Genomic DNA, 22663 nt, shown 5'->3' with positions numbered 1-22663 from the left:
GATCGAGTCCCGCATCCGGCTCTCCGCTCAGCGGGGAGCCTGCTTCCTCCTCTCGCTCTCTCTCTGCCTGCCTCTATGCCTACTTGTGATCTCTCTCTGTCAAATAAATAAATAAAAAATCTTTAAAAAAAAAAAAAAGATATTATTTCTGATGAATAATGTGAAACTCCAGGGCAGTTAGGTAATTTAAGAAGTTGTCCCCAGGGTTTGTTTTGGTTTTTCTGGAATCAGTATCAGATGTTTGTTTGTTTATTTATTTATTTATTGAGAAGGGCTCTTAAAAGGTCTCCACAGCACTGAGTCTGCATTTGGATATCTGCTTTGCCATTACTATCAAATGTAGCCTTGGCTGGGTTCCTTAACCTCCTACTTTCCTCATCTATAATACCGACAATAAATAATACCTGCCTACTAGGGTTTTCATGAAGATTACTTAGGATAATTTAAATACCCAGAAACAAGTATATCCTAATCTTCTAGGCTTCTGAGACTTCCCACATCCTGCCTTGTATTATAGATATCTAAATATTGGTTCTCCCTCTACTGGAGTATACACCCTCTTAGGGAGCTCTGTAGTTTACTTTCCTGGCACTGCTCGTAACTCTCAAACAGTGATTTCCCAAAAAGAAAAGATCTTCAACAAGTATTAAGCGGGATATTAAAAATAAAAAAAGACAGAGGGAAAGTATATTTTCTTAAGAAGAATAAGATAACATGCTCACTTAAACTTAAGTGAACCAAAATACAGGAACGGAGAGTCACGAAATCTATGACTAGGCAGTTAGTGTCTCCCAATAAGATGAAAATAGACATCCAACTTGGAAGAACCTGGATAAGAAATAACATGTAAATTACTGGTAAAGTGCTTTGAAAACAAACAGAACTTTCTGAGTATTAAAGATGCAAATCCCCACTTAACCACATCATAACTATGAATTGTATGGAGAATGAAATTCTGTCAACACATCTTTTCTTATGTACCTAAAGTCTGGCTAATGTCTAATTTACGTTGTAACTCGTAGTCTGACCCTATATTGTAACATGTCACCCCTAATATCAGGTGGTATGAAGAATTAAATCTACGTTTCCTATCCCTCATGAGCTGATATGAAAGCCTGAAACCTGACTACTTAAAAGTGTATTTAAAACTCCCTTTCTAAAAAGTGAATTGTACAGTACTGACTGCTACTTTAGGATACCTCTAGGAAAAGGCTCAAATAATTCACCTCTCTATTATTGCAGAATCTCCAAATAGCAGTCCTGAAAGGTATCTATGCTATTTGCAATGAAAAGAATCTAGTGTTTATTAACAACCCACCATGTACATCTTGTTTAATCCTCACAACAGCCACCCAGAGCGAGATTTAATTATCCTCATATCACAGATGAAGACCCTGAGGTTCACTAAGGTTAAGTAACCCAAGGATACACAGCTAATGAGAATGGGCTATAGTGCAGGACTCCCGCTGTGCCACCTGTCTTATTGTAAGACTCACAGGAGACATACCAGGAAGATGTACCAGACATGATGAAAGAGACAAAGTACTAAAATGTAAAGACAAGACATGACACTCATGATATATTCAACAGTTTCTGAAGCAGTGCGATATACTCACGATTTTAGAAATGATGAATCTTTCAAGCAAATCTGAAAAATTAAGAAAAAAGACACACTGTAACTAGTACTAACATAACTGATATTATAAACTAGTTTATTAGCTAAATCCTATAGTTTAAGAGAGTTAAGTCTCACTCATTAAGTAAAAAAAAGTTCTGAATCTAATTTTATGTAGCACTATCACAAAGAGAAAACAAAACACAGGCACAAGTAAGTGCAAGGTCTTGCTTACAGTCACCCAGTCTTCACTTAAAGAATAGGAGCTTAAGCCTCTGCCTTCCGCTCAGGTCATGATCTCAGGGTCCCGGGACTGAGCCCCACATCGGGCTCTTTGCTCAGCAGGGAGGCTGCTTCCTCCTCTCTCTCTCTCTCTCTGCCTGCCTCTCTGCCTACTTGTGATCTCTTGTTTGTCAAGTAAATAAATAAAATCTTTATAGAAAAAAAAAAAGAATAGGAACTTAAAATGAAACTAGAACTTAGTGTCCTCCACTCCCATTTTGCAGTAACAGACAATGCCTCAGCCCACAAAACCCTTTTCTCCTACCTACTTGCCTCCTCCTCCTATTCACCAGCCAAGTGACACCTCCCTGGGCAACCTTCACCCTTGATGCACCGATAGAGAGCAAGAGAGAGAGAGAACACCAACTAATTTGGAGTACAATGGTCCTTCACTTCCTTTGGTCATGGTCCCTGTCTAAGAATCTAATGGAAGTAAACTTTTCTTCCAGAAAAATGTATGCTCTCAAAAGAAAGTTAAATTTAATTCCAGTGGCTTCTACAACTTCTACAGTCCCAGGTTAAGAGTTCTTGCTATAGAGAAATAAATGGATACCTCATAGGTAGTCAGCAGCACATGAAAACGTGACTCTTGTTTTAGGTCTTGCTGTAGATGGGCTCTCTCCTCCTTGTCCCCTGCATACATTATACAGGAAAGACCTGGAGCAAATCTGAATCCAAGAAAAGAGGTAGATGAACACCAACACAGAGCCTAAGGGAAGGGTGTATATATATGGAAAAGTACATTTCATAGAAGGATTAAGGATGTGCAGACTTCATGACATCCTGCAATCACAGAGAGTCCAGGGACTCTGGATTCCTATCTAGAGTAAAGATAAAACTATGGGTAGGTTCCTGTGTGAAAAGGCAGAAGGGTTGGATGAATATCTACAAGGGCACTATACTAATTCTAAAGAGAAAGCTAGTTTTTCCATGTTGGTTACTTCCCATGTCACTGTGAAAAAGATGGTTTCCCCTTTAGTTCAGCAAAATTTACTGAGTACTGATCTTCAAATTGCCAAACAATAACATCCACTGCATCTTCCCCCCATCAGATTCTTTCTCTACCTATATTGCCTCAGGTCAGAGTTTTCTGGAGGAAATAAAATCACCTATCACCCAGAAAAAAAAATCTTAATGTAAAAAGCAAAATTGCAGCTACATCTGCTCTGTACCTCTCCATCTCTTCTCTCCAGTTGCTCAAAACAGACAAGGGGCAAAGAATCAGAAATGGTCCTTCATCATTTAATCTTCCTGCCAAGTAAATGAAGAGAGCAATAGTCTGGAACACACAAAAAGAAGGCAGTTTTTATCACATTTCCACATGAGAAACAACCACAAAGTTCCCATAACCTTGGAGGGAACACAAACTCGTACAGAAGACTTAGTGTACAAAATATATATATATACAATTCTCCACACACCAGGCTTATCCACTCCTAAAGTGAAATCACGTAAGCCTAAACAAAATTGCCAAGGAAATCTATGGCACTTAGTTACATCAACAGTTAACAAGCAGTGGTGCTCAGTATTTATGTAATTGAGCCCTGTGATACAAAGGGGAAAAAAATCAGAAAGATAAAAGTAATTGAAAACAAATGCAAATAATGCACAAGATCAAGAAAACTCTGAAAACATAAGGTAAGAACATCCAAGATGTGACTAAAGATGACCTACCATGTGGTGGTCTCCACTGCTTGCCACTCTCCTGAAGGAGGATGCTTTTCTTCCTAATTTCCTTCCTCATTTCCCTAGTGTTTTTTTTCCTTCTGCCTGCATGTATAGAGCACCTTCTATTTGCTAAGCACTATTCTCAGTTCAAGTATATCACTGAACAAAAAAGACAAAACTCCCAGCTCTCCTGGAGCATACATTCTAGTGAAGAAAACAAACAATAAATAACACCTTGTAACCTTAAGTAGGCACGTAAAACAAAAATTTTTGTAAAGCCAAACAAGCGTATTCTAGGACATGGCTGTATGTACTTTGACTAGAAGTTTCTCTAATAAAACGTTGCTGTGATATACAGAGAAAATAGCACTCTTTTATAAAACAAAATGTTTGAGGAGCACCCATCCCCAAATGCTAAACCATGCTAAGAAAATCTATCCTAAAGATACAATCCAAGATCCTGAAAAAGTTGCATGCCCACGAGATGTTTACACTGAGGTTAATAAAGCACAAAAAGAGGGGACAACGGGCCATGCCTCATCTGCAGGATATTTAAATTATGATGAATTCTCTTGAGGGAATCTTATATAGCCAGCAGAAGATGACTGTGAAGGATATAAGAAAATGGGTAATTACAATTACAAAGTTAGATAAGTTAGGATACAAACTATATGTGTACTATAATGTACTATAATGTCAACCATTTAAAATACACAGCTAGGGACGCCTGGGTGGCTCAGTTGGTTAAAGCAGCTGCCTTCGGCTCAGGTCATGATCCCAGGATCCTGGGATCGAGTCCCACATCGGGCTCCTTGCTCGGCAGGGAGCCTGCTTCTCCCTCTGCCTCTGCCTGCCTCTGTGTCTGCCTGTGCTCGCTTGCTCTCTCTCCCTCTGTCTCTGGCAAATAAATAAATAAAATCTTTAAAAAATAAAATAAAATACACAGCTATTTCACGCTTTAAGATTAGAGTGTTGTGGCTAGAAGGTGGCAGTTACTGCTTAACTGAGATTACTTAATTTTATAATGGAAATCATTTTCTTCTTTCTAAATAATTTCCTTTTTAACTACTCACCACGTCCCAGCCCAGACCGTACCAGAGCAATTGCCCAGTGAGTACTTACTGGAATAAGGTCATTCTGTTTAGCTTTTGCTGAGGATACTATTTGAGAGAACATTTATCTTCGGTTACCATAAACCACATATATCTACAAAATTAATTTGGATTCACTAGTGAATCCTACCAAACATTTACAGAAGAAACAATGTCAATTTTACACAAATTCTTTTAGAAAGCCAAAGGGGACAAAAACTTCTCAACTCATGCTATGAGTCCATCTTTACCAGAAAACGAAAACCAAGGGCATTATAAGTAAACTACAGACAAGTATCTTTCATGAACACAGATGCAAAAATCCTAAACAAAATCTTTGTAACATGAATTTGGAGGTATAATAGTTCCAAGTCACTTAAAGTAGAGCTACATGAACACCCTGGAGAAAGGCCAAGGACAAGTGGAATGTGCTGGCTCTGAATGAAATCAGCAGGATTCCAACGTGCAGAACAAAGGAGACTACACGGAGGGCTCTGTACATGATCTCAGTGTCTCTTAGCCTGGCTCTCCCAGAGACATCCAGACATCCAGAAAACTTACATTTGTTCTAGTTCCATAGTTCTCAGTTCAGGAATATACTAGAACCCAATTTATCCATCCAGAAAACTTACATTTGTTCTAGTTCCATAGTTCTCAGTTCAGGAATATACTAGAACCCAATTTATCTGCCTGAGAAACCTGAAGACAACAAATAAGGTCCTTGAGGAGACCATACTCAGAGGTCATTTTGTATTCTGCATAACCCCAGGATCAATGAGGAACACCTGGCTTAAAGTAGTCTCCAACATATGGTCAGACAGAACCTGTAGCACTATGTGCAGAACTGCTCCAAATGGATGTTTAAGTATGTGAGGTCAGACTTGCAGGGCGCAATCGAGCTTCCAAAGGGATCAATGAGACCTTCACTCATTCTGTGTGGTTACTGGTAAAAAACCTTTTTGGTATGGGGTAACTTATATGTCCACGGTTTCTGATCAAGTCAGCTCTGCTGTATATTTTGACTACAGTGACTTTCTTTAGTATCCTATAGATGAGTAAACCTTGTGTGACTAACCCAGGGGGTGTCTGTATCTAGACTTTGAATCGAGCCAAGCCCACCACTGACATCTGACAATATACTGTACTGGTGATCCTCCTACCAGAATAATCAATCTCAATGCCCAAGGAGACCACACCTGATTCTCCAGGTCTCTGGACTGGGTGCTCCCACTAGATATCCAAGGCATGTGGGAAGACAGGATTCTTCCTCTGCACTTCTCTAGCAAGACACATAAATGAGAAGTAGCCCTACCACCCACTGAGGAAGAGAGGTAAATAGATTCAATTAACTAAGTAGAAGTACTGCTAAAGAGGGCAGCGTCCATTTGATCTGGAGGGTGGGGGCACATGACACAGATATATTAGCATAGAGAAAAACCCTGACCATTAATTACAATCCCAGGTCAAATGACCCAGTTCAAAACCATCCCCATAACTAGGAAAGTCAGTTCCAAGGTCATAATCTCTTAACAAAGGTTCAAGTATTTCACCTCTTAGTATAAAAACCCATACTAGTAGCTAACAGCTGATGATAGTGATGAGTTGTGAGGAAGTATTTCAGCAGAGGTGAACAGTGGTCACTCCACAAGTAACCTACCTGGCAGGTCTTACCCAGGCCCATCTCATCTCCCAGGATGCAGCCATTCTGACCATGGAAGCACTGGGCAAGCCAGTTGACTCCCTCCAGCTGATAAGAGCGTAGATGAATCCCTAGAAATAAAAAATAAAGCAAGTCTGAAAAGCAGCCATTTCAGCACACATAAGCTATCTTCTAAGACTTCCACTGTAAGAACACCACAGCTATATCCCTTGATGAGGAGTTACAGAAATGTAAATATGTAGCAACTTCCAAATAACTTCTTTTTTTCTTCCCAAATGACTTTTTGAGCAGACTCAGTCACCATTATATTTGAAGCCCTAAAACTGCCTGTCCACGTCACAGGATCCACTTGACAGATGAGAAAGTCAACCTGAGGATTTGGCCTCTATACTGCCTGGCTCCCATATCAGTGTCCATTCTAGGAAAGAGGCATTACTAATGCAAATAACCACAGTGCAACTGCTTGACTGCAATAATTTAAGTCTGCCATCCATGGTAAAGGGAAAAAAAAATCAAGATAGGATGAGATTAAATTATATTTTAATAGAGGGGCAGTACTGTTAAGAACTGAAATAATGTTGCACAGAGAGTTTAACTGTGCACAACAGCAGAAAACATCTGAAATTCACATGGAGCTTCTGCTGTCTCTTTTCTCTTTCCCTTGGGGGAAAAAAAATCCAATTTCAGAGAATAACCATATCTAGGGGAAAGGGAAGACTCAAACACACTTTAACAAAAATATAACTTTCTGGTTTGAACTTATGACCTTTAAAAAGAACCTAGATGGTATATAATAATTGTAGAACATTAAAACAATGAACAAGTTATTTTTATTAAGCAATCCCCATTCATAGGTTAGAAAATTCAGATAACTGAGACTCTAGTTCAAGATGGCAGTGTAGGGGTGGTGCTGAAGGGATGGGCAAAATGGGTGAAGTGCGAGATTCCAGCTTCCAGTTATGGGCAGCATAGGAATATGGTCCATGATATTTTAATAGTGTTAAGTGCCAGATGGTAGCTACATTTGCAATGACCATAACATAGAGAGAAGTTGAATCCATCGTTAACTAATGTAACATTATGTGTCCAACTATATTCAAATCAATTGAAAGTAAAAAAGTAAGTTAAATGAAGTTTTAAAAAATATGGCAATGTAGGAAGATCCCAAACACACTTCCTCCCACAGATAAACCAATCTACATCTATCTATGGAACAATTTCCTCTGGAAAAAAAAACTTAAAAACTGGGGTGGGTGATGGAGGGAGAAAAAAACCTTTAAAAACTGGCAGAGCAACCTCCTCACCTTAGGCAAAAGAGAGGGAAACAACACTGCAGAGGACAGGGAAGGCCGAGACACAATCTTGCCATAATCCCCACCCCCAATGATATGACCTACAATCACAAGAGAGTGAAGGGTTCGTACCCCACACTGGGCACCTAACTCTTAAGACCAGCACCTGAGAGTGGAGTGCCTGGGTGTCTCAATCAGCTAAGTGGTCAACTCTTAATTTCAACTCGGACTATGATGTAGAGTCATGAGATCCAGCCCTACACTGAGCTCCCTGTTCAGTGGGAAGTCTGCTTCTCTCCTTCTCCCTCTGCCCACCCCCCAACATCCACTCACGAGCTTACACTCTCTAATAGATAAATAAATCTTTAAAAAAAAAAAAAAAAAAAAAAAGACCAGCACCTGAGAGGAGCCCCCCAAACATCTGGCTTTGAAGACCAACAGGTAATGGCATCCACAAGACCTACAAGGCTGTGGTAAACTGAGGAACAACTCTAAAAAAACCTGCACGAAGACTTAACCACCCCACGGCCCAGCCCAAAAGCAGCCCTCTGAAAAGTGCTCAGACTTTATGTAAAAAAGACTTACTTCCTAATGTAGTGCGCGTTTGAGGGTCAGGGGTCTGCTGGGTACTCCAAGGATGGAGGCTTGTAGGTACCATCTTCTTGCTCACTCTCTCTGCCCTGCTAAAGCAGGCAGGTTCCATACCCCCCCCCCTTTTTTTCTTTTTCTCCTCTTCTTCTTTTTTTCTTTCTTCAATGGTGCCATCTTTACATTATCCCTCTGCATATTCCAGAACACCAGTATCTCCCAGAGGGGAGCTTCTACACACATTTGGTGCCCCAGTTTTTATCTTTGGTGACCTTGTTTCTACAACTGCTACCTAGAGGATGCTCCCTGAGTGACTGGCTCTGGAGGCTAGAAGGGCTTTGTTCCTGGGTCCCACCGGACAGTAACAAGTGGAGATTCTGTTCTTAGAAGACTACCACCCCCAAGACACTAAACAGATAACAGATAAAAACACACCCCCACTTTTTCTGTGAAAGAAGTGGGGGTGTGTTTCTGTGAAAGACCTATTTGTCTGTCAGTGTTGGCCTGAGTGATGGGCTTCTAGTATGGCACACTTATAGGGGCCTACAGGTTGCTCTCAGGGAACAGAAAGTGGTGGTTTCCTTCAGCCTCACTCCAATTCACCAGAATCTTCCAGAAAGAAGATTATATCCTTTTCTGGTGAGGCCTGATTTTGCAGCTGCTGCTCAGACACACCTCTGTGTTGCCTGGCTGAGTGGCCAGCCTGGCTTAAAGTCACGGATTTACAAGACTCTAACCAATGAAAAAAGAGTTCTTAAACAGCCATCACCCCCAGGGGATAGCAAGAGGCAACAGGCCCAAGCACTCAATGTTTTAGGAAAAAGGCAGATTAGCTTATCATTTCTGTAGACTGAAGGGTAGCTTCTAAACAGACACATCTAAGGCTGACTGTAAACTTTTCCTGAGACTTAGGAAGGCAACACTATCTTCACACTCTCCCTCTGCCACACTCCATAGTGCCAGCATCGCTCCAGGGGAGCTCTTACACATGTCTGGTGTCCAGTTTTTAAGTCTGGGCCCTGATTTTTATGACTGCCATTCAAGGGATTTCCTGTGATTGCCTGGCTCTGGTGGCTGGAGGGGCTTGAGTTCCTGGGCCATTGGGACTGTAACAATGGCATGCTGCCACCCCCAAAGCACTAACGGACAGCAAGCTGAAACAAATTCCTACTTGCTAACCCTAGAACTTCAGCCTTGGGGCAGACTTCACCTTTGGCAGGATCTAGAGGCTACAAAAGTACTCTCAGGGAACATAGGCTGGAGGGTGCCATCATTGCACTCTCACTCTGCCTACTTGCTACAGCCCACCAGAATCCCCCAGAAAAGTGCTTATAGACTTGTCTGTAGCCCCAGTTTTGTCACTGCTGCCCCAAGGACACCTTACATGCCTCTGAGGGCAGTGGGGCTTCTGCTTGCAGTCCAACAGGACTGTATATATTTGCATTCTTTTTTAAAAGATTTTATTTGTTTGAAAGAAAGAGAGAGCACATGCGCCCACATACTCACACAAGCGGGAGGAGGAGCAGAGGGACAACCAGACTCCCCACTGAGCGCAGAGCCTGTCATGGTGCTCGACCCCAGGACTCTGAGATCATGACCTGAGCTGAAGTCAGATGCTTAATTGAATGAGCCACTCAGGTACCCCAGGACTGTATATATTTGTATCCTTTAAAAGCTTCTGAGGGTCTGGCTTCTAATCAGTCTGAATGGAACTGCTGATTGAAATCCTCTCCTTTGTGAAATTGACTGGTCTTGGCACATCCTCAACTACTGGGAACTACTGAAAGTAAAATAGGCTGGGGCGCCTGGGTGGCTCAGTCTGCCTTTGGCTCAGGTTATGATCCCAGGGTCAAGCCTTGTATTGGGCTCGCTCCTCAGCAGGAAACCTGCTTTTCTCTCTCCCTCTGTCTGCCTCTCTGCCTACTTTGCGGGCTCACTCTCTCTGTCAAATAAATAAACAAAATCTTAAAAAATAAGTAAATAAAAATAAAATAAAATAGGCTCTCTGGAAAATCACAAACATCTGAAGGACAACCAACAGCTTAACAGGGTTAAATGGAAGTTTTCTCACCTACTTTATGTCCTACCAAAAACCATCCCTTCGGGGCGCCTGGGTGGCTCAGTGGGTTAAGCCGCTGCCTTTGGCTCAGGTCATGATCTCAGAGTCCTGGGATCGAGTCCCTCTCTGCTGAGCAGAGAGCCTGCTTCCCTCTCTCTCTCTCTGCCTGCCTCTCCATCTACTTGTGATTTCTCTCTGTCAAATAAATTAATAAAATCTAAAAAAAAAAAAAAAAAATCCCTTCAAGACTAGGAGAAGTGTCTGTTTCATCTTATGCTGAGAATCCGAAATAAGTACAATAAGGGAACAAATGGATATGTTCTAAGCAAAAGAACAGATAAACCCTTAGGAAAAAACTTCAAAGAAATTGAGTTAAATGATTTACCTGATGAAGAGTACAAAGTAACGGTCATAAAGAAGCTCATCTAAATTTGGGAGAAGAATGAATGAACTACATGAAAACTTCAAAAAGAGACTGAAAATACGAGTTCCACACAGAATTCAAAGAACCAAAGAATACAGTAACTGAACTGAAAAACAAACAAACAAAACAAAACCAAAAAACCAACAACAGAAAAATTCAACAGCAGACTAGATGAAACAAAAGAAAAGATCTGTGAACCCGATGACAGAGAACTCACCTAAACAGAGCAGCACAAAAAACAAAGACTTTTTAAAAAACGGAGATAGCTTAAAGGGACCTCTGGGACAACATCAAGCACACTAACATTCACATTATAGGAGTCGCAGAAGGAGAAGTCAGAGAAAGGGGGGAGAACACTTATTTGAAGAAATAATGGTGGTTTCTCAAGGAAGATGGAAGAGAAGTAGGGGACCCTAGTTTTGTCTGGTCCACGGAATTTGGCTAGATAGCGATCAAATCATTCTGACAATCTGCAAACTCAATCAGAAATCTAAGAAAAGAATTGTTGCAGTTCTACAAATAGAAAAACCACCACTTTTTGTAAGGTAAAAGATATGAAAAAGTAAATATAAAAGGACTTATATCAGAAAACAACTCCCCCAGGGGGTAGCCTCCATAAGCCACTACCAGAAAGTGATACAGCAGCAGAGCACAAAATTCGAAGAACTTCAGAAGTCTGCTCCAGTGGGGGATGTGCCTACAGGAAAGTCGCTCATGTAGCTAAGCAGGGCAGAATCCTAGATGGGACAGCATAGTCTCAGGATCCCAGGGATCACAGAAAGAAGAGGGGTTCCTGAGAGCGCAGAGTTCCCAAGCATCAGAGCAAGTAAGCTGTCCACAAACAGGGAGACCAAGATTGGGCTATCCGCTCAGTGTTGCCATAAACCACAAACCATAACACGACTGGGTGACTGCTCTCTGAGCAGAGGCCCAGTAAGTGGCAAAACCACAGCAAGAGCCTTCACCCTCTCCCTCCCAGAAGCAGGAAGGGTGAGCACTGCAGGAGTCTATAAAGGTTGTAGACTCGAAACAGGGTTGTGTGCCTGAGATAAAAATGTTTGGTCATAGCTAGGTGAACATAGAGTGCAGACAGAAACCAGGGAGACAGGAGCGACTAACTGCTTTTCTGTGAGAGTTTTTTTCTTTAGTTTCTTCTAACAAACCAAAATACACCAAGGATCTGGTATATTGCTCTGTTCTATTCATCTGTTTATGTTCTTTCTCTTTTTACTTGTTTTTTTCTTTTTTTGGTTTCTGATGGTTTCTGATTTGTTAATGTATATTTTCAGGAGCCACTGTTGTTATTTTTGCATCTTGTTCTCATTAATTTATACTTTTCTGGACAGAATGACAAGACAGAAGAACTCACCTAAAAAAAAAAACCACATGATAAAGTACCCACTGCTAGGGACATAATCAATATGAACATAATAAGATGTCAGAACTAAGATACTACGTGAGCTTGAAAAAAGCAGAGAAAACACTACAGAAATCCTCTCTGGAGAAATAAAAGAACTAAAACATAATTAGGTCAAAAACAAAAAGGCTATTACTGAGATGCAATAAAAAACAGAGGCCCTGGGGCGCCTGGGTGGCTCAGTGGGTTAAGCCGCTGCCTTCGGCTCAGGTCATGATCTCAGGGTCCTGGGATCAAGTCCCACATCGGGCTCTCTGCTCAGCAGGGAGGCTGGTTCTCTCTCTCTCTCTCTTTCTCTCTCTCTGCCTGCCTCTCCATCTACTTGTGATCTCTGTCAAATAAATAGATAAAATCTTAAAAAAAAAAAAAAAAAACAGAGGCCCTAACTGCTAAGATAAATGAGGCAGAAAAGATAATCAGTGATACAGAAGACAAAATGGAGAAAAGGGGTGTCGTGGCTCACTTGGTTAATGTCTGCCTTCAGCCCAGGTCATGATCCCAGAGTCCCAGGATCAAACACTGCATAAGGCTCCCTGCTCAGCAGGGAGAATGCCTCTCCCTCTCCCACTGCCTGCCACCACCCCCCTGCTTGTGCACACATGCACGTGCACTCTCTCCCTCTCTAATAAATAAGTAAAATCACTAATAAAAAAAAAAGGAAATGATGCAGAATAAAGAAACGGAGAAAAAGATAACTACTGGACCACGAAGGGAGAATTTGAGAAATAAATGATACTAGAGAGCAAAATATTATTAGAATAATTGAGGTCCCAAAAGAAGAAGAGGGGGCAGAAGGTATACTGGAACAAATTATAGCTGAGACCTTGCTCCAATATGGGGAAGGAAACAGGCATTCAAGTTCAGAAGGCACAGAGAACCACTCCCCCAAAACCAATTTTAAAAAAGGGCAGCACACCTTGACATAAATAGTGAAGCTTGCAAATTTCAGAGACAAAGGAAATCCTGAAAGCAGCTCCAGACTAGAGGACCTTAACCTATAAGGATAGAAACATAAAGCTGGCACCACACCTATCCATAGACACCTGGCAGGCCAGAAAGGACTACCATGATATATTCAGAGTGCTATATGAGAAAAATATGCCACCAAGAATACTTTATCTAGCAAGGATGTCATTCAGAAAAGAAGAGCTAAAGAGTTTCCAGACAAACAGAAACTAAAAGAATTTGTGATCACTAAACCAGCCCTGCAAGAAATATTAAGGGGATCCTGTAAGTGAAGAGACAGCTCAAAAGTAACATGGACCAAAAAGGATCAGAGACCATATGCAAAACCACTGACATTGCAGATAATACAATGGCACAAAATTTATACCTTTTCAATAATTACTCTGAATGTAAATGTGATAAATGCTCTAATCAAAAGACAGAGGATATAAGATCGGATAAAAATGCAAGAACCATCAATATGCTATTTACAATAGACTCATTTTAGACCCAAAAACACTTCCAGATTGAAAGTGGGGGGGTGAACCATTTATCATCAAAAGAAAGCTGGGATAGCAATCTTTGTATCAGATAAATTAGATTTTAAACCAAACACTGTAATAAGAGATGAAGGAGGACACCATATAATAGGTAAAGGGTCTATCCAACAAAGAAATTTAGTAAGTGTAAATATTTATGCCCCTAACATGGGAACAGCCAATTATATAAAACAATTAATAACAAAACAGAAAGACAAATTTATAATAATAGAGTAATAGCAGGGAAATTTAACACCCCACTCAGAGGAATGGACACATTACCTAAGCAGAAGATCAACAAGGAAACAAGGGCTTTCAATGACACACTGGAACAGATGGACAACACAGGGATATACAGAGCATTCCATACTACAGCAACAAAATACACATTCTTCTTGAGTGTACATGGAACATTCTCTAGAATAGGTCACATGCTGGTTCAAAATCAGAGCTCAATTAGTACCAAAAGACTGAGATCATTCCATGCATATTTTCAGATCACAGTGCTTTAAAACTTGGACTTAATCACAGGAGGAAATTTGGAAGGAACACAAATACATGGAGGCTAAAAAGCATCCCACTAAAGAATGAATGGGCCAATCAGGAAATTAAAGAAGAATTTTAAAAATTCCTGGAAAACAAATGAAAATGAAAACACAACTGTTCAAAACCTTTGGGATGCACCAAAGGCAGTCTTAAGAGGAAAGCTTATAGCAATACAAAGCTATCTCAAGAAACAAGAAAGGTCTCAAATACACAACTGAACCTAAAGGAGCTGCAGAAAGAACACCAAATAAAGCCCAAAACCACCAGAAGAGAAATAAAGATTAGAGGAGAAATCAATGAAATAGAAACTAGAAGAAGAGTAGAACAAATCAATGAAACTAGGAGCTGGCTCTGTGAAAGAATTAAAAGATTGAGAAAGTCTTGGCCAGACTTATCAAGAGAAAAGAAAAAAAGGCACCCTCTACCAAACATTTAAAGAAGAATTCATATCTATTCTTCTGAAGCTATTTCAAAAAAAACTGAAATGGGGGTGCCTGGATGGCTCAGTGGGTTAAGCATCTGCCTTCGGCTCAGGTCATGGTCTCAGGGTCCTGGGATGGAGTCCCACATCCGGCTCTCTGCTCAGCAGAAAGCCTGCTTCCCCCTCTCTCTCTGCCTGCTGCTCTGCCTACTTGTGATCTCTCTCTCTCTGTCAAATAAATAAATAAGATCTTAAAAAAAAAAAAAAAAAAAGAAATGGAAGGAAAACTTCTAAACTCATTCTCTGAGGCCAGCATTATGTTGATCCCTGTACCAGAGTCCACCAAAAAAGGAGAATTACAGACTAATATCCCTGAAGAACATGGATGAAAAAATTCTCACCAAGATACTAGCCAACAGGATCCAACACTACATTAAAAGGATTATTCACCACAACCAAGTGGGATTTATTCCTGGGATGCAAGGGTGATTCAACATCCACAAATCAATGTTATATACTACATTAAAAGAACCACTGGATCCTCTCAATAGATGTAGAAAAGCCATTTGACAAAGCACAGCATCCTTTCTTGATTAAAACTCTTCTCAGTGTAGGGACAGAAGGAACATACCTTAATATCATGAAAGGCACATAAGAAAGCCCACAACTGCCGCTTCAAGTCGGCGACAAGAGAAGAATTACGCACAAACGAGTCAGCTGCAAAAGACTGGAAGCAGGGGACAACAGTCGAAAAGGACTGCTGCCACGAGCAACTCCACAGTCTCACTTTTATTAGAAAACAATAGCCAACAGAAGGATGGATGAAGGTCACACGTTAGTCACGTCTTGCAGGCCAGCAAGGAGGAGGGTCAGGTTTCTAGTTGACCAAGCACATTCACAGGACTCATCTAACTAACAACGAGCACTTCTGGGAAGAGAAAGAAGCGACAAGGAAAAAGCGAAGCAGGCGGTTTTCGTTCCACCCTGAGCTGACCAAGCGTTCCTGGGTGCTCGGCTTCCCTGAAGCAGGCAGCGTTCCGCATTGGGCAGGCGGGGCGTTCCCGGCTGCCCAGCTTCACGGTCGTACATCATCCTTCTCCCCAAAGACCTGTTGTCAGTATATGTATTTCTTAAGGCCATATCTAAATGTGCTTGGCAACTAGTAAAATCCTCCAGGGGTTACAGTTTAAGTAACAAATTGTTCCGAGGGGCAGCAGCACACAACGAATACCATTCTCAGTGGGGAAAAACAGAGCTTTTCCCTCAAGGTCAGGAACAAGGCAGGGATGTCCACTCTCATCATTGTTGTTCAACAGAGTACTAGAAATCCTACCCAGCAATCAGACAACAAAAAGAAATAGAAGGCGTCCATACTGGCAAAGAAGTAGTATCACTCTCTGGAGATGACATAATACGCTATGTGGAAAGCTCAAAAGACTCTACCCCAAAATCACTAGGACTCATACAGAAATTCAGCAAAGTGGCAGGAAGGAAAAATCAGTGTATAGAAATCAACAGCATTTCTATACACTAACTACGAGACAGAAGAAAGAGAAATTAAGGAGTTGATCCCACTTAAAATTACATCCCAAACTGTAAGATACCGAGGAATAAACCTAACCAAAGAAATAAAGGACTTATACTCTGAAAACTATAATACATTCATGAAAGAAATTGAGGAAGACACAAAGAAATGGAAAAATATTTCACGCTCATGGATTGGAAGAAGAAATATTGTTAAAATGTCTGTGCTACCTAGAACACTCTATATATTCAACGTAATCCCTATCAAAACACCATCAACATTTTTCAGAGCTGGAACATATAATCCTAAAATATGTATGGAACCAGAAAAGGCCCTAAAAGAAAACCAAAGCTTGTGGCATCACAAAGCCAGACTTCAAGCTCTATTACAAAGCTGTCATCATCAAGACAGTATGGTACTGGCATAAAAACAGACCCATAGATCAATGGAACAGAAGAGAAAACCCAGAAATGGACCCTTAACTGTATGGCCAACTAACCTTTGACAAAACAAGAAAGCACATCTGATGGAATAAAGACAATCTCTTCAACAAATGGTGTTGAAAAAATTGGACAGCCACATGCAGAAGAATGAAACTGGACCATTTTCTTACACTATATATAAAAATAAATTAAAAATGGATGAAAGACCTAAATGTGAGGTAGAAAACCATCAATATCCTAGAAGAGAACACAGGCAGCAACCTTTTTACCTCAGGTACAGCAAATTCTTGCTAGACATATCTCCAAGGGCAAGAGAAACAAAGGCAAAAGTGAACTACTGGAATTTCACCAAGATAAAAAGCTTTTTGCACTGTCAAGGAAACTGTCAACAAAACCAAAAGACAACCGACAAAATGGGAGAAGATACTTGTAAATGTCTCATCAGATTGAGGGGTAGTATCCAAAACCTATGAAGAACTTACCAAACTCAACACCCAAAAAACAAACAAACCAGTCAAAAAACGGCAGAAGACATGGGGCACCTGGGTGGCTCAGTGGGTTAAAGCCTCTGCCTTCAGTTCTGGTCATGATCCCAGGACAGCTTGATCCTGGGATCAAGTCCCACATAGGGTCTCTGCTCAGCAGGGAGCCTGCTTCCTCCTCTCTCTCTGCCTGCCTTTCTGCCTACTTGTGACCTCTGTCAAATAAATAAATAAATCTTTAAAAAAAAAAAAAAGGCAGAAGACATGAGAAGACACTTCTTCAAAGAAGGTACTGCCAAAAGACCCATGAAAAAATGTTCAACATCACTCAGCATCAGGGAAATACAAATCAAAAGCATGAGATTTCACTTCACAGCAGTCAGAATGGCTAAAATAAACAAGTCAGGAAACAACAAATGTTGATGAGGATACAGAAAAGGGGAATTCCTCTTACACTGCTGGTAGGAATGCAAGCTGGTGCAGCCACTCTGGAAAAGAGCTTCCTCAAAAAGTTAAAACTAGAGCTACCCTACAACCCAGCAACTGCACTACTAGGTATTTACCCCAAAGATGCAAATATAGTGATCCACCTGCACCCCAATGTATATAGCAGCAATGTCCACAATAGTCAAACTATGGAAAGAGCCCAGATGTCCATTGACAGATAAATGGATAAAGAAGATGTGGTATATATACATACATTGGAATACTACTCAGCCATTAAAAAGAATGAAACGTTGCCATTTGTAATAACATGAAGGAGCTAGAGGGCATTATACTAAGTGAAATAAGTCAACCTGAGAAAAACAATTATTGTATGGTTTCACTAATATGTGAAGTTTTTAAAAACTAATCAGAACATAGGGGGAGGGAGGGAAAAATTAAAAAAAGACAACACCAGAGAGAAGACAAATCATAAGAGACTCTTAACCATAGGATACAAACTGAGGGTTGCTGGAGGGGGAGGTATAGTGGGGGGCGATGGGTAACTGGGTGACTGGCATTAAGGAGGACATGTAATATAATGAGCACTCAGTGTTATATAAGACTGAAGAACCACCCAATTCTATCTCTGAAACTAATAATACACTATATATTAATTAATTGGATTTAAATAAAATTTTTTTAAAATTTTAAAAAAAAGAAATGGCTGAAAATGCCTATAACCTAGGAAAGGGAAAGAAAAAAAAAATCATATCCAGTAAGTCCAAAGAGTTCCAAGTAAGATGAATTCAAACAGACCCACAAGTAAATTATAATATAAATGGCAAAAGTTAAAGACAGGGTGAGAGGCAAGATGGCGGAAGAGTAGCAGAATGAAATGAAATCAGGTCCCAGGGGTCCGTTAGGTAGTTTCCAAACCATTCCAAACACATATGGAAGTCAATTCCATATACAATTGCACCCAAAACCGTAAGATACCTAGGGATAAACCTAACCAAAGGGACAAAGAATCTGTACTCAGAAAACTATAAAGTACTCATGAAAGAAATTGAGGAAGACACAAAGAAATGGAAAAAGTTCCATGCTCATGGATTGGAAGAACAAATATTGTGAAAATGTCTATGCTACCTAAAGCAATCTACACATTTAATGCAATCCCTATCAAAATACCATCAATTTTTTTTTCAAAGAAATGGAACAAATAATCCTAAAATTTATATGGAACCAGAAAAGACCCCAAATATCCAGAGCAATGTTGAAAAAGAAAGCCGAAGTTGGTAGCATCAAAATTCCAGACTTCAAGCTCTATTACAAAGCTGTAACTAACAAGACAGTATAGTACTGGCACAAAAACAGACATATAGATCAATGGAACAGAATAGAGAGCCCAGAAATGGACCCTCAACTCTATGGTCAACTACCTTCAACAAAGTGGGAAAGAATTCCCAATGGAAAAAAGACAGTATCTTCAACAAATAGTGTTGGGAAAATGGGACAGCCACATGCAGAAGAATGAAACTGGACAATTTCCTTACACTACACACAAAAATAGACTTAAAATGGATGAAAGACCTCAATGTGAGACAGGAATCCATCAAAATTCTTGAGAAGAACACAGGCAGCAACCTCTTCGACCTCAGCCACAGCAACTTCTTCCTCAAAACACTGCCAAAGGAAAGGAAAACAAGGGCAAAAACGAACTACTGGGACTTCATCAAGATCAAAAGCTTTTGCACAGCAAGTCAACAAACAAACAACAACAAATATATTTGTCAACAAATATAGAATGGGAGAAGATATTTGCAAATGATGGACCAGATAAAGGGCTAGTATCCAAAATCTATAAAGAACTTACCAAACTCAACATCCAAAAAACAAATAATCCAATCAAGCAATAGGCAGAAGATATGAACAGACATTTCTGCAAAGAAGACATCCAGATGGCCAACAGACACAAGAAAAAGTGCTCAACATCACTCAGTATCAGGGAAATACAAATCAAAACCATAATGAGGTACCACCTCACACCAGTCAAAATGGCTAAAATTAACCAGTCAGGAGACAACAGATGTTGGAGAGGATGTAGAGAAAGGGAAACCCTACTACACTGTTGGTGGGAATGCAAGCTGGTGCAGCCACTCTGGAAAAGAGCATAGAGCTACCCCACGACCCAGCAATCACACTACTGGGTATTTACCCTAAAGATACAAATGTAGTGATCCAAAGGGGCATGTGCACCCAAATGTTTATACCAGCAATGTCCACAATAGCCAAACTATGGAAAGAAACTAGATGTCCATCAATAGATGAATGGATAAAGAAGATGTGGTATATATATACAATGGAATACTAGGCAGCCATCAAAAGAAATGAAATCTTGCCATTTGCAACAACATGGATGGTACTAGGGGGTATTATATTGAGCAAAATAAGTCAATCAGAGAAAGACAATTATCCTATGATCTCCCTGATATGAGGAAATTGAGTGGCAGAGTGGGGGGTCTGCGGGGTAGGGAAGGAAAAAATGAAAAAATGAAACGATGGGATCGGGAGAGAGATAAACCGTACGAGACTCTTAATCTCACAAAACAAACTGAGGGTTGCTGGGGGGGAGAGGAGGCATGGAGAAGGTGGCTGGGTTATGGACGTTGGCAGGGGTATGTGATATGGTGAGTGCTGACAATTCACAGACCTGTACCCCTGGGGCAAATAATACATTATATGTTAATAAAAATCATTAAAAAAAAAAGTTAAAGACAGACAGAAAATACTAAAGGCAATAAGAGAAATACAACTTGATATGTATATGGGACCTCCTATAAGACAACTGGCAGATTTATCAGTAGAAACTTCGCAGGCCAGAAAAGTGGCACAATATATTCAAAGTACTGAAAGAAAAAGATTTCCAACCAAGAGTACTCTACCCAGCAATGTTATCATTCAAAACTGAAGAAAATACAGTTTTCCCAATAAGCAAAATCTGAAGGATTCATCACCTCTAAACCAGCCTTATAAGAAATGTTAAAGGAATCTCTTCGGAATGAAAGAAAGGCATTAGTAATAACAAAACATATAAAAGTAGAACTCTTACCAGTAAAGGTAAATATATACTAAATGGAATGGATTAATCACTTTTAAAACTAGTATGAAGGTTAAAAGACAAAAGTAGCAAAAATAACCGTAACTATAATAATTAAATAAGGTAAGCAAAAGATTAAAAGCTGTAAAATGTGATATCAAAAACATAAAATGTGCTGGGGAAGAGTAAAAATGTAAAGCTTTACAATTAGTTCAAAATTAAGTTATTATCAACTTAAAAGAGCTACAGATGTTAAGTTGTTATATGTAAACCTCATGGTAACCACAAAGCAAAAACCTATAGTTGATACATAAAAGATAGTAAGAAAGGAACCCCAGCATACTGCTATAGAAAATCATCAGCCCACAAAGGAAGAAAGCAAGAGACAAAGGAACAAAATTACTGCAAAACCACCAGAAAAGAATTAACAAAATGGCAATAATAAGCACATACTCTAATAATCCCGTGAGATGTTCATGGACTAAATTCTCTAGTCAAAAGAGAAAGGGGCTAAGTGGATTTAAAAAAAGAAAAAAAAACGGGGCGCCTGGGTGGCTCAGTGGGTTAAAGCCTCTGCCTTCGGCTCAGGTCATGGTTCTAGGTCCTGAGATCGAGCCCTGCTCAGCAGGGAGCCTGCTTCCCCTCTCTCTCTCTGTCTGCCTCTTTGCCTACTTGTGATCTCTATCTCTGTCAAATAAATAAATAAAATCTTAAAAAAAAAAAACAAAAAACAAAAAACAAGACCCACCTACAGGCTGCCTACAAGCAACTCACATCAGACATAAGGATTTAAAGTAAAAGGATGGAAAAGGATATACCATGCAAATGGAAACCAAAAGAAATTGGGGGTAGCAATACTTGTATCAGACAAAATACTTTGAAACAAAGACTGTAATAAGAGATAAAGAAGCACATTATATAATAGTAAAGGGGTTAAACAAGAGGATATACCATTTGTAAATATTTATGCACCCAAAATAGGAAAACCTAAATATATAAAGCAAATGTTAACAGTCCTAAAAGGAGAATATACAATAGTAAGAAGTACAATACTAGTAAGAGACAGAGATAAAATAATAGTAAGAGATTCTAATACCCCAATTTACACTAATGGTTAGATCATCCAGACAAAAAAATCAGTAAGAAAACATCAGTCTTAAATGAGACATTAGACCAGATGGACTTAACAGATGCATATAGAACATTCCATCCAAAAGCACCAGAAGGCACAACATCTCAAGTGCACATGGAACATTCTCCAGGATCAATCATATGTTAGGCCACAAAACAAGCCTTAAATTAAGAATGAATCATATCAAGCATATTTTCTGATGACAATGGTGTGAAACCAGAAATCAATTACAAAAAGAAAACTGGAAAATTCTCATATATGATTAAGCAACATGCTACTGAACAAATAATGAGTCAGTGAAAAAATCAAAAGCAAAATTAAAAAACACCTGAGACAAATGAAAATGTAAATACACATATCAAAACTTACGGGATGTGGCGAAAGCAGTTCTAATAAGGGAAGCTCACCGAGATTTAAATGCTTACCTCAAGTAACAAGAAAAATCTCGCATTAACAACCTAACTTTACACTAAAAGGAACTAGAAAAAGAAGAACAAATAAAGACCATGTTAGTAGATGGAATGAAATAACAAAGACCAGAGCAGAAATAAATGAAAAAGAAACTAAGACGACAATAGAAAAGATCAGTGAAACCAAGAGATGGTTCTTTGAAGAGATAAAAACAGGCAACCCTTTAGCTAGATCCACCAAGAAAAAAAGGGATTCAAATAAACACAATCAGAAATGAAAGACGAGGGGCACCTGGGTGGCTCAGTTGGTTAAGCGTCCAACTCTTGGTTTCAAATCAGGTCATGATCTCAGGGTCATGGGATCAAGCCCCATATCCAACTCCATGCTTGAGATTCTCTCTCTCTCCTTCTGACCCTCCCTTTACTCACTCCCTCTCTCAAATGAATAAAACGTTTTAAAAAAATGAGAGAGGAAATGTTGTTAACTAACACGACAGAAATACAAATGAGCATAAGAGACTATGAACAATTATATACCATAAGAGACGACTATGAACAATTATATACCAATAAACTGAACAACCTAAAATAAATCAATATA

At 39.8% G+C, this 22663-nt stretch overlaps 1 protein-coding gene across 3 annotated transcripts in view; it reads right to left on the bottom strand.

Annotated features, from left to right (window-relative positions):
- The window catches only part of CHD1L (chromodomain helicase DNA binding protein 1 like), a 145627-nt gene that overhangs the window by 42465 nt on the left and 80499 nt on the right, over window positions 1-22663 (bottom strand). For all 3 annotated transcript variants that reach the window (XM_059136593.1, XM_059136592.1, XM_059136594.1), the window contains exons 2-5: window positions 6314-6426; window positions 3070-3176; window positions 2451-2565; window positions 1617-1648 (exon numbers count right to left, since the gene is read on the bottom strand). In XM_059136593.1, the coding sequence (XP_058992576.1) occupies window positions 1617-1648; window positions 2451-2565; window positions 3070-3176; window positions 6314-6337 (278 nt within the window). In that variant the 5' untranslated portion in view covers window positions 6338-6426. The remainder of the gene's footprint in view (window positions 1-1616; window positions 1649-2450; window positions 2566-3069; window positions 3177-6313; window positions 6427-22663) is intronic.

This window comes from Mustela lutreola, chromosome 10, assembly GCF_030435805.1.
Source record: "Mustela lutreola isolate mMusLut2 chromosome 10, mMusLut2.pri, whole genome shotgun sequence".
Classification (NCBI taxonomy): Eukaryota; Metazoa; Chordata; class Mammalia; order Carnivora; family Mustelidae; genus Mustela; species Mustela lutreola.
The sequence above is the reverse complement of the archived record's forward strand: the minus strand, read 5'-3'. Positions and strand labels throughout refer to the sequence as shown.